Source organism: Corvus brachyrhynchos, unplaced genomic scaffold (assembly GCF_000691975.1).
Source record: "Corvus brachyrhynchos isolate BGI_N302 unplaced genomic scaffold, ASM69197v1 scaffold152, whole genome shotgun sequence".
In the NCBI taxonomy this organism is placed as follows: domain Eukaryota; kingdom Metazoa; phylum Chordata; class Aves; order Passeriformes; family Corvidae; genus Corvus; species Corvus brachyrhynchos.
In genome coordinates, this window is record NW_008237447.1 from 1,979,752 (window position 1) to 1,991,765 (window position 12,014).

Genomic DNA, 12,014 nt, shown 5'->3' on the forward strand with positions numbered 1-12,014 from the left:
GGTCAGCTTCGTGGGGCTGCTGCAGGGAGACGCCGTCCTGCTGCACATCACCGAGCTGCAGGAGCGCGACGCCGGCGAGTACGAGTGCCACACGCCCAACACCGACGAGAGGTACTTCGGCAGCTACAGCGCCAAGATGAACCTCGTGGGTAAGCTGTCCTGCTCTCGGCGCTGGGCCAGTGGGGTGACAAACCCTTGAACCCCTGTGTGCACTGTGGTCTGTATAGGCTGTTAGATGAAAATCCTGTGAGGGAGAACTGGAGCGGAGAGCAGGTGGCACAGTGGTAGGAGTTGCAGGAAATCACAGTATAGAGGCACAGGAAGCAGCAAGCTTTCTTCAGTAATAAGGCCCTTCTGAAAACGAGGCATCAGGCAGCACGGCCAGGCAGAGGAATGTTTGAAGCCATAGCTGAAAGCAAGATGGATGTGGAACTGATTTACGCGGAGGGAAAGGAGCAGGGAGTCTGTATCAGATGGCGTAAGTCACAGACGAGAGAGCTGTGTGCCAACGGTGGTGAAATAGCTGAGCAGGGAAGAGAGGAGTAATAATGAGCAACACATAAAAGTGAACAGGAGAGATGGTCATCTTCAGACTCTTACAGCAGTGCTGAATGCATCCCAAAACCAGCACACCGATCACATTGAGCTGGCTGTAGATGAGTGTGGAGAAGTTGGTTTGGGATTTTTTTTTTGCTTTGCTTTAGAAAAATCAAAAATAGGTTCTTTAAAATCTGGAGTATTTCCATGGCACTTCTCTGACTAGAAGATTTGACCTTCTCAAGCTTCAGCTTGCTTTCTGTATCTCAAAACAGGATTGTATTCCAAGTGTCTAACTCAGCTAACAGCAGTCAAATGGCTTCCATCCAACTCTTTGGCTGAAAGACCCCTAAAAGAGCTCCTTCCCAACACAGACATGCCTCTAGCAAATTTAAGCCCAAAGACAGCAAGCAGGCTTGCTTTCCTTAGGTGGTGTCTGTGAGCCTGCAGCTTGGAAACCGCTTTGACATTACCCAGGCGTGGTGGAGTTGCTGGTTCAGGCTGTGTTGACACAAGAAGTTCCAGTGAGAAAGGAGCCAGGATGTGATTTAAATCACAATAGCCTTCCTTTGGGTTGAGCTTCTTGCCTCCAGCTTTTGTGGCCTTGGCTTCTTTCCTTCAGGGGTGCCAGCCCAGCCACTCTTCCAGGTGAAGCTCCGCAGCATGGGTGCAGGTGCTTATTTAGGTGCCTGTTTTCCCATCTGGTGTCCATGAGCAGTCGGGAGGCAGATGCCTTGAGTGTTCTATTTTTTATTTGTAGTTCTGTGATTTGTTTTAGGTGCCCAGATTTGCAGTTCCCACTGCAGTTCAAACAAGACTGAGTCAGCGCTGCTGCTGTTACAGTCACCTCGGGGAGTGAAACCCATTGAAACCGACACCTGCTGAAAAAACGTGCCTGGGAGCAGGGTGGGGTTGCAAGTTGGGTTGCTCTGCCAGGGAGCTGCAGCTGGGCACAGTCAGCACATCCAGTGGCTGGGCAGTGCGAAGCTCCTCAACTGCTCTCCAAGGGTCTGGGGAGTCAGAGCTGGGTTGGTCTGTTTTGCTCTGTCCTACCCTTTCCACAGCTACAAACCACAGTAAGATTTGGGAGTCCCTAGGCACCCGTGAGCAGTGCTTTGAGGACATTGGCTTTGGGGCTTACATGTGTCGGAGATACTCAAGAAAATTGATCTGAACTAACTTCTAGTGGATTAGTTAAATCACATTATGCCCCTTCGTGGATGCTCGCGCTCAGGATTTTGGGCCCTGATTTGGTTTAGCTTAATTCATTACTGAAAATTCACTTCAGAAATGACTTAGGGTCACTTGCATTTTGAACGTGTGCATCTGTGTAAAGTGCTTTCTGTGGGTTAGCCAAACTCTGACAGAAACTGAGTTTTTCAGAGTGCTTCCTACAGTGAGCTGTAGACAGCAGGCCCTTACAGAGAGCCTTCCCTCTGCCTCCCATTCGTGGGAACTGGTGCTGACTTCAGCCTTGTTGGACCCCGAAGTCCTGCTGGGGAAATGGGCTCCTCTCTGCAGAGCTGGGCAGATCACGTGTCCTTTATTTTCCTGTTGTTTTAGCTCTCAACTACAGGCTGGGGATTTTCAGGCTGGTTTTCTTTCTGCAGAGAGTATGTGCAAGAAGAGGTACAGAGGAGAGTTACTGTTCTCATTTTCTCAGAAAAAGAACCAAACTTTTCTCTTTTTTTGTTCATCCAGTTATGAATTTTTAATTGACTCATTAGATTGAGTGGCTCTTTTTTGGCAGCAGCAAAGCCTGAAGGGAGACAGGTTTGTTAGCATCTCTATTCTCTCCACTTACGTGTGAAGTGGATGGGTTTGAAGCAGTGTTGATTTTAGGCTTGCTGCTCTGGGACCTTGGAATTGTTGTGTCCCATGGTTTGAGGAAAGAGCTGGAGGAGGAGTTTCTCCTCTTTTCCACCTGCATGATACAGTCCTGTGATGGGGGAGCTGGATGGACATTGGTGCAGCAGCACATGGGGCTGCTGTCTGCCCCGGGACAGCTCAGCTTACAGCAGAGCAGCTGGGATGTGTTCTGCTCCTGCCGTCTGAGCATTGTTGAAGGCTGTATCTCCAGGGCTCCAAGGCTGCTGAAAAATAATCTTGTCAGCTTCAGAGACATGCCAGTTTGGCTTGAAAGTACACGTCTATCTACCTCATGAACAGCAGGCGTGGTTGGTTGTCCCTCTCCCATTTTTAGTGTCACTGCTCCAGATGCCTTTTCCTTCACTGAGACTTTGGCCATGGTCTAGTAGCACTTTGAAGACCTGATGTCTCTGATGGCCTGGAGTAAGAAGTACTCCCCAGGCACTCTGTGGGACTCTTATCTGAATTTAGGCATGCACCACAAGTGCTAATCTCACTGAAGCTAGGAATGAGGCCAGTCATGTGGTTCAAAGGCCTTCTGCCATGCGAACATGTGTATCAAGGCCTAATCTTCTTCACCACTCTTCAGTTTCCTTCAGTTGCTTCAAAAACAAGCCTTTCTGTATCGTGCTGCTCCTCTTATCATCCCCCTCTGAGCTGCACCTTTGAGAAGATGGAGTTATACCTGGGCTGCAAGGTGTGTTAGGAGAAGAATTTAGGACGTGTCAGACTGAGTTTCAGGTGCTGAGGGGAGGTGGGATAAAAAAAAAAAAAAAAAAAAAAAAAAAAAAATTATTTTAGTCCACCATGAAACTCAAGTGATGATTGAAAAGGAGACAAGGTAGACACTGGATTAGTGTAGTAAGAAGTGGGTGCAGAAAGCTAGATACTATTGTTAGTTTAAGACTTCCTTTTGCATTTTCATTGCTTCCATTTGCAGACTTCTTCCTCCTGTTTCACAGTATTTTGTTACATAAGCTGAACTGCACTGGAACTGCAGTCAATAACTGTGGGCATGATACATTCTGATTTATGCCTCTACATGAAAAAGTGGGGTGCTGCTTTTCAGGATGTTGTGGAACCACAACCTTGTGATTGATTTATGAGAAGAGATCAGCCCATGTACAAAGTCTGCAACTCTGTTGTTTGCCTTCAGATTTCAGTTCCCTGAGGTGGACAAAAATTGCTGAGGCTAGTTCATGCTCTCTTACTTAGGGTGAGGGGAAAAGATTTTAGAAGATCTCATCTCCCACCCATTTAACACCAGGCTCACTGCCCAAGGTAGATGTTCAGGCAATACCTGCCATCAGAAGACAGAAAAGGACAAATCTGGAGAGCAGTCCATCTTTGTTTAAATCAAGCGCATCGTTCTCTATGGTGACTAAAGAGAGATCCTACGTGTTACACTCATAACTAGCTAGTGGCTGAAGACTTGGCTGCTTTTGGAAACTTCCCCTATCAGGCTTCTAAGCAACTGATAGGAATTTTGGCTTTGTGGTTGAATTGGGAAGACACTTGAGCGTACTGAAGAGGGGAGTTACAAAACTTAAATTGGACTGATTAAATTGTGGGTCTGGGGACTATGCACACAATTGTATTGGGGTCCTGCCTGTTGCTGGCTGTGAGAAGTAGTGTGGGCTGTTCCTTCACTTTTCTAAGAAGTTAAGGACAGCAAAGGCTTTGCAGGTGAAGGAAAGCAGCATCCCAGAAGCACAGCATCACCACTGGCAGGACAGCAGTATTTTCCAGATTGTCACTGGAATTACCCTTTTCTTAGTAACTCTTAAAATACGGGCAGAAGAGGAGGTTTCTGCACAGCAGTTTAGGTGGCGAAGCTGCAGGAGTGCAAACTGAGGTGCTGGTTTGTTCTTCTTTTGATGGGCAAACTTGTGTTTTGCTGCAGGGTAGAACTGATCACGTGGCAGTTCCTTCAAGGAGCGTGAGTCACTGCAAATTTGTACTCCACTATATCTCTGCAATGAGTTGTTTGTGTACCTGTACCCTTACTTAGATAACAGTGAAGAGGCCCAGGTCTAACCTCTTCAGAAGCTTCAGACTTTTATCTCAGTGTTTTTTCATCTGTGCTCCCAAAAACGTTGAGATCTTCTTCAGAGTAAGTGATTTGAGGGAAGAAATCAAGCTTTGAGGTTTTTCTTAAACAGGTAGTGATAGAGCGGGAGGAAAGGTTTCAAAGCCCTTGAGGGGGTGGCAGCTCTTTTAGTCTTTATTTTGGGGGAAGCAGCTGTACAGCATCAATCCTAAACAAGTTAAAGCAAAAAAATGAAAGGGGTTTGGATGGGAGAAGACCACAGTCTCCACGGTACCACAGGCTGGGAAGAAGCAATGTCAGTGCAGACTTGAGAAACAAGGAGCACTCAAACACAGCTGCCTTTGCAGTGGGCAGGAGCTGCTGTGGAGCTGGTAGTGCCTGCAGGGGTGGTCACCAGGACTTTCTTCCAGCCAGGCTTAGGTCACAGAGGGCAGAGAAGCTTTGTGCTAGCTAGGTGCTAGTCAGTGGCTGCTCTGTCAGCATGGCCACACTTCTCTCTGCCGTTTCTCCCTGGTCTCATCCTGCCCAGGTGGGTTGGTGCCTTGGCCTCTGCCCTGTTCTCCTGTGTCCTGCATTACCTGGGATGGCTCCCAGGGCTTCTGTGTGGTTTTTTGGCTGGTAGCCCCATTGTGGTGAAGTTTCTACGTTGTGCCATGCTTAGGAGTGGTGGTGGGCAAGGGCGTTGTTGGGGTGAAGAGCCATCTGCCTCTCTGCCTGATGTCAGGGCTGGCTGTGGCTCTGCGTGGTGGGGTCTCATCTCCTAATGCTGAGCTGCCCGAGGCACTTGCAGCTCTCTGCAGACCTGTACTCAGTCCATGGGCACTTAGACCATGCCTTTAGGAGTTTGTCTTCAGGATCCTCTGTGCCCTGCAGCTGTGACATTTAATTATGTGGCCACCTGCAAGCCCGTAGCTGGGACAGGGAGGACATCTGTAGGGTGTGTCTGAGAGGCTTTGGTGGCACCGGAGGTGGAAGAAAGATTTATGCAGGCCAGACACTTAGCACTGGAAGGAAGGGGGCTGCATGTGTCTCAGACAAGCATTCAGGAGAAGAAAGCAGGTCTCTCTTGCTGCACTTGCCACCAAAAACCTCTGGTATCTCTCTGCTGAGATTGAAATTGTGTAGCAGGCAAGAAAAAAAAAGAACTTTTATTATCCCATACCAGCTGCTGCTGCTTGTTGCCAGCAGCTTCCCTTCTTCTTTGTCAAGTGCTGCCATACGTGATCTGTCTGTGCACAAAGTCACGTCACAGTTTGGATTTGGGAGAGCACAGTCTGCTCCTGGGAACCTGGATGAGAGCAGTCACTTCTCTCCGTGTGGGGCACGTGGACCTCAGTGGCTGCTGGTTTATTCCAGCTGTCAACAGGGCTGAAGGTGGCTTTGCTTGAGGCAGGTGTCAAAGAGAGAGATGGCAATCTCAGAGACAAGGACCTACCAGTTCTGATAGAAGTCTTTGGGGGCTCTTCTTTATGTGCTTTTTCTTCTTTGTCTTCACCTGAGAGACAGGGAAAAGTGTTTGTCACTGCACTTGAGTGGGCAGCTTGTGTCCTGGGGAGACCAGGCTTTTTGCAGATGAGCAGCAACAGGGCAAAAATCGAAATAAGCAGTTCAGCCTGTCCTGAAAGGTTGCAAAGGCTTCATCTCTGGAGGGTTTCAAGACCTGACAGGATCAAGCTCTGAACGGCCTTGTCTGACCTTATAGCTGACCCTGCTTGACCCTTTAGCTGCACTATAGACCCCCAAGGTCCCTTCCACCCTGAATTGTCCTATGATCCTGTGATGAGCTACTTGGCTGCATTGCAGAAAGGAACTGCTATTAGGCAGCATTTTGGAGGGTTGGTGCTAAATAAAGAAGTTTGGAGGCTCAGAGCTAAATAATGGCATAACACTGATGATCTCAACCAGGTGGGAACAGCAAGGACCCATTTTACATCCCCAAATTCTATTTTTTTCTGGCATATTTTTTGTATTTCTTACTGTTCTTATTTCTCTAGTGAGGTTGGAGGAGTTTGTCTGTATTGCTCTGGTGTATGAAGGTGGAACTTGGAAATCCTAAGCACAGATGTCCTGATCTCTCTGAGTGTCTCAGCGGCTTGGCTACCTCCATGAAATATGTGTATGCCTTATCTGGCCAAGCTGTGTGAGTTAACCAAAGTGAGCTGCAGGATTGGTGTTGGGCTGTGTGAGTTACATTCATCTCTGCCTGTTTGGGCTGTGCTTGTTGCAGTAATTAGCTCCCCAGAGGAGTAAAATGTCCTTCACTTTCAAATTACCCTTTAGTTGACATTAAAAAGGGATTTTTAAAAAACAAAAAATCAAATGCCTTCTTATAGGTGGTCCTTTGCAACGAGACACAGGGTATTTTGTTCTTACTGTCCTCCTTTACGTGCTTAATTCTCTCTGTAGTAACCTTCACAAAAAAATTGACCTATGCTTCTCTGCTTCTCCTTTCTGTTCCTGCTGTGGATGGAAAGGAAGTGTTTGTCTGTTAATGGGGGAGGAGTGAGGAGAGGTAAACATATTTACCTCTGGCAGTTCCTATGGCCACAGCCTGGGGAATTGCACCCGGTTTGTGATGCTGCAGGCATCGGGCCCTATTGTGCTGCCAACTTGCTGCATGTCCCTGGATATGGCGGGCTCCATCTCCCTCACCATTTTCCAGCTGGTAAAATTAGGGATAATAGCACACAAGCCTTTCACAAAGTCTAAGCTAAATAATTGTGATGTGCTTTGAGCTCCTCAGATAGCGGGAGTTAAAAACAAAGGCTTATATTTCAGCTCTGCCTGGTAATAATGCAGAATAGGATTCATCTCCTGTCCTGCTTAGTCATTTCTGCTATCTTAGAAGTGTAGCTGCCTAAGCTCACCCAATTTTCCCCTCTCAGAAGCTGTGAGGCTGATAGGCACTGCCAGACTGGGGGGCCGGTGATCCGCAGTGCCGTGGGCAGGGGCGTGGGAGCGCGGCACAGGCAACCCTGTGCTTTAGTCATGAACAATCTGGCAGTGAATTGCATGGGCTGGTTATTCCTTGTGCTTCCTAAACCACTCTTCAGTAGATAGCAGTCAGGTTAGAACTGATGGCTTTCAACAGAAGTCTCTGTGCGTGTCCTCGCATAGCGGGGCAGGGCTCACTCGTTTTGTGTGTGTCTTTATCTCATCCCCTGGTACTGTATTTTCCTGATGAACACTTCCAGTTACTCCTGTTTTGTTGCAGTATGCCATCTCCTATTCTTTCCTGTTGGAATTGCTTGCCTGATTTTCACTTTCTTATTGTAGTATTACATGACATCACTTCTGTACCTCTGTCTGTGCAGGAGAAGTGGAACAAACTGTGGGCAGACTATGCCTAAAAAATGGATAATCCATTGTATCCACTCTTTTGTTTCTTTCTTTGGGTTTTTTTCCCCCTCCCTCGCCTTTCTGCCCTGTCCCTCAAAACCATGAGCAACTTGGTGGCATGACATGCTTTGTGGGAAGGGCTCTCAGCTGGAGAACTGATTCTTTTTTTTATGCCATCCACCTACCCATTTCTCAGAAACCTGGCATTAGACACATTTGGAACACATCGCTGTATTCCATATGTTTTTCCTGTATTGTCCCCTTTGAGGCAGAGGTACTTTTTTAAATTTAGCTAGCGTGTGGAGAACAATTACGATAAGAATATGTGTCCTTTTTTGGACTTATCTGTACACTTGTACCGATGCATTGTAAGAAAGAATGTATTCTAAAAGGCATTTCTAAAAATGTAAATTAATGTAGCCTCAGGCAATTGCACAGCCCTCTGCTCGCAGATCTAGGCTTGTCTTTAAAATGAGCCCTCTCGCTTCCAGACTTTCTATGTCCCTTCCTTGTCAGGAAGGCAGGCGTGGAATCCCGAATGCTGACTTGCCTTCAGACTGTGAAGAGCTGCAGTGTTTTGCTTGGGTGGGTTTCTGTGCAGTGCTGAGCCTGAACAGTAATATCAGTACAGTCAGCTAAAATGATCTTTGGAAACTAAAGCAGTCTTTCCTGAAAAAGCCTCTTTCCTGAAGGCTCAGAGTCGTGCCCTCCAGTCTGCTCTCTAGCCATGTCTGGCTCCTCTCAGGCATCCCTCATGTTGATGGGAATGTGGCACTTGCTCTTTGCTGAGCCCTTTGCCTCCTCAGTGTCAGTGAGGCTTGCAAGGCTTGGGGTCCTCTGCTGCCCTGAAGGGAGTTGCTGAAAACAGCAACTCTGCTCAGACCATGTGCCCTTTTTGCTTCTCCTGCTGACTCTTCCCAGTTCCTGGTAAAATGTGGTAATCATAATTGTCATAATTGTTTTATAAGATGCCTCTCAGTCTGTCCCTCTGAGTAGAGGGATTGGTGGCATAAGCTGTTGGTGTATATTGACATAATGTGCTGAGAAGAGGTAAACGATGCAAAGGTTTCTAAGGAGGAGAGAAAAATCTTTAGTTAGAGATCCTGGTGCATTTGAATACCAGCTCTACCACAAGTGGGTTGCTCAGCATCCTAGGTTCAAGCCTTGGGCAAAAGGTTGCCTGGTGTTGACAACAACCTAATGATATCTCCCATCCTGAATTTAACATATTCTCCTAATGCCCTCTGGCACCCTGAACCTCTTTCCCCCCCCCATCCTCCCCCAGATGATTACTTTTTCACTATATGCACAACTAAGAGAAGCTCTGGAAGACAAAAAAAAAAAATTACTGCACACAAAAGGAGAGCCAGAAGGAGCTGGACTAGGTCAGGCGAGCAGGTGGTGGAGCCAGCAGGCTGTAATGTGGGATGGGCAGAGCCTGGTACTGGCCTCTTCCCTCCTGTGCACTCAGCAGCTTTCCAGGGGCTGCTTCCTCCTCGCTGGAGGGGAGCTCAGGGACACCCATCTCTTCTTCCACCTGCACCTCCCCGCTAGTGATGGGTGCTGAGCAGCCAGCACGGCCTGGTGGCTCCCTGGCTCGGGGACCCGCTGCCAGTGCCACTGGCAGAGCCCGCTGGCATTTCTGGCAGCCTTGCCGGAGCACCGGCTGGCGGGGGAGAGGCATGGAGTGTGCAGGTTTCTGTGCTCGTGTGCCTCCACAGAGTCTCTCGACGTTAAATGGAGAAAGCAATGGCTGTGAGCACAGCTGGTAACATATGGCACCCGTCCCCTGCCTTAGCAATTGCTCAGTGAACTCTGAAAGTGGCGTACAGTCCCCGTGGCTCCAGCCAGCTGCAGCGCTGAGAAATCCTGCGATGGAGCGGCGCCTTATTTGATTACCACCGAAAACTTCGCCTTCCACGTTGCCTATTTTTCCTGCTGTGCTTCCCTGCGGAGGTTTTTGCTGTGCTTACTCTTCCTCCCACTCCTCTTTCTGTTTGGTTTTTTTTTTTTAAATTTGTTTTCCCTGGAGGATTGCTTTATTTGTTCTTTAGTTCCAGCCCCTCAGACTTGGTTGGTCTGCACTTCCGTCCCTCTGCTGCCCTGAGAGGCAGGGGCAGATGTTTCTGCTGTTAATGCCAATGCTTTCCTTGGATTCTCTGGGAGAACAAGTAGGTCTGGTGATGAACAGTGGAGTCCCCACGAAGCAGAGGAGAAGTGCAGTGCCCATTGCTCAGCTCTGTGCCACGAAATGCTCCCTGTGTGTGGATGCGTGTCTTCTTGTTGAAAAATTACAAAACCAACAGAGTCAAACTGGTGACCAGTGCTCAGGGAAACTGCGGAGCAGCACAAGCCCAGTACCTCCTAGCAGCATTACCAATCTACATCACATCCTTTTTGTCATCTCAGATAAGATAGCACTAAACTTGAAAGCGCACTGCTTCTGTCCCACCCTTAGCTCTGATGATTTGGAATCCTTATCTCTAATTTAGCGATGTTGCTATTGAGCGTCTGGGGGAGAAGGGTTGGGGGGAGGGGGAAATGCGGAGATTTATTCAGGTTTAAAGCTCCAGAGGGTCTCTGCCCTGCTTCTGTGACCCACAGGAGAGGGAAAGCAATTCTTTGGTGCTTCTCAGAGGTAGGCTTTGGGTCCCACAGCAGCCTATTCCTCCTTCTTCAGCCCAAAGCCCTGGCAGGACTGGCCTTTCTCCCTTCTCCCTTCAGCTCCAGGTGGTGCAGGGCTTTGCTTTATGTGCTGAGAAGGAAACCTGACCTGCACTGGGACAGAGCTGCCCCCTTGGTAGGGAGAAGCTGGGGAGAGAAATTTTCCATCTTGATTCTGTGGCTGCCCTGTCAGTTTAGCCCTCTAACAGTTTTACAATCTTCATCTGATATAGGTTTAAGAGGATTTCCCTGGGCGCAGTGGAATTATTATAAGTCAGAGAGCAGTCTCCAGCTGATATTCCTTCAGCAAGTATTTATTTTAAGTGGGTTTAACAGTATTTAATTTAAAAAAAACCTTTCCGTTTTTTTTTGGGTTTTTGTGGTTTTTTTTGGTTTTTTTTTTTTTTTTTTTTGCATGAGTTGTAAGTAAATTGTTTGTGTCATCAGAGAAGTAGAGCCTGAATAAAATGAAGAAATGTATTATTGCTTTCCAGGCTGGGGGTGGTGGAAGGAAAGCAGCAGCTGGAGGTGGGGAGGATAGAAGATAAAATAGTAGTGCGGTGGGAAATGTAACATTATTCCATGCAGCACTGATTAGTAATACTGCCAAACAGCTGTTTATAAATGGGAAATGTAATGGGAAGGAGGGCTGCAAGGAACATGAGAGTGCTGCAGGCACTGCTGGGTCATCATATGAGGAGGGGATGGCTTCTGTCAACCTTATATCTGCCCCCTGCGGTATCAGGGGCTGTGCTGCTGCAGCCCCCAGGAGCATGGGGGGCTGGGGGTGTCCCATCTACCCTCCCCGGCCCTTGTGGGGATGGTGCTCAGCTGTTCTTACGCATAACATGCTCCCCCCAGTTTAGGAGTTTTGTGTCACCTTCAGAAAAGAGGGGCAGTGGCGACCTTTGGCATTGAGAAAGCTGTGCTTGTAGGAGAAAAATCTCTTTTTGAGCCACATGTGGGCTGTTTCTTTATCCTCTTCCCTCCCTCTGGCAAGCTTTATTGATGGCAGACGGCTCTGGGGCTGGATGTGTGTGCACACATCCAGAAGTCATGCTTAGTGAGAGCCGCCTTCTGGCCACCTGCACCCAGGCAGCTTCCTAGTCCTTGGAGTATTTCAGAGGATGCTAATGGAATGGGATTAGCCGCCCCACTTGCCCTTGCCATCAACAAGAGATGTTTCTGGAGAGCCTACAAAGAAAAGCCGGAGCTAACAGGGCAAACCCAAACAAAGGCACTTCAGAATGCAGAGAGAAGCGTGATTTTTACCCTGAGGAGGCAAGAGGTGGGGCTGCTTTGCTCCCCATTTGAAGTCTGAATGAGCCTCTGCCTTAAGGGATCGTGGATGACTGAGTTGGTACTAATGGGCTGGATGCCCTTCAGTGCCCCTGCTCTGCCCTGCTCCGGTTCCTTGACATTGTGTTTCAACATATTGCGCCCTTCAGGGCTATATTCCTTACTGCTTGCGAGTTAAAATGATAACTTAGGGCTCTCCAAGGAAATGCGGAGCTAGGGATGCCTGCCCTGGGGAAGTGTGTCATGGCAGGCAGGG

At 48.2% G+C, this 12,014-nt stretch overlaps 1 protein-coding gene across 1 annotated transcript in view; it reads left to right on the forward strand.

The window, feature by feature from the left end:
• IGSF3 (immunoglobulin superfamily member 3) overlaps positions 1-12,014 on the forward strand; it is a 69,653-nt gene that overhangs the window by 509 nt on the left and 57,130 nt on the right. The window contains exon 2 of the mRNA XM_017731422.1: positions 30-149. Coding sequence (XP_017586911.1) covers positions 30-149 — 120 coding nt within the window. The remainder of the gene's footprint in view (positions 1-29; positions 150-12,014) is intronic.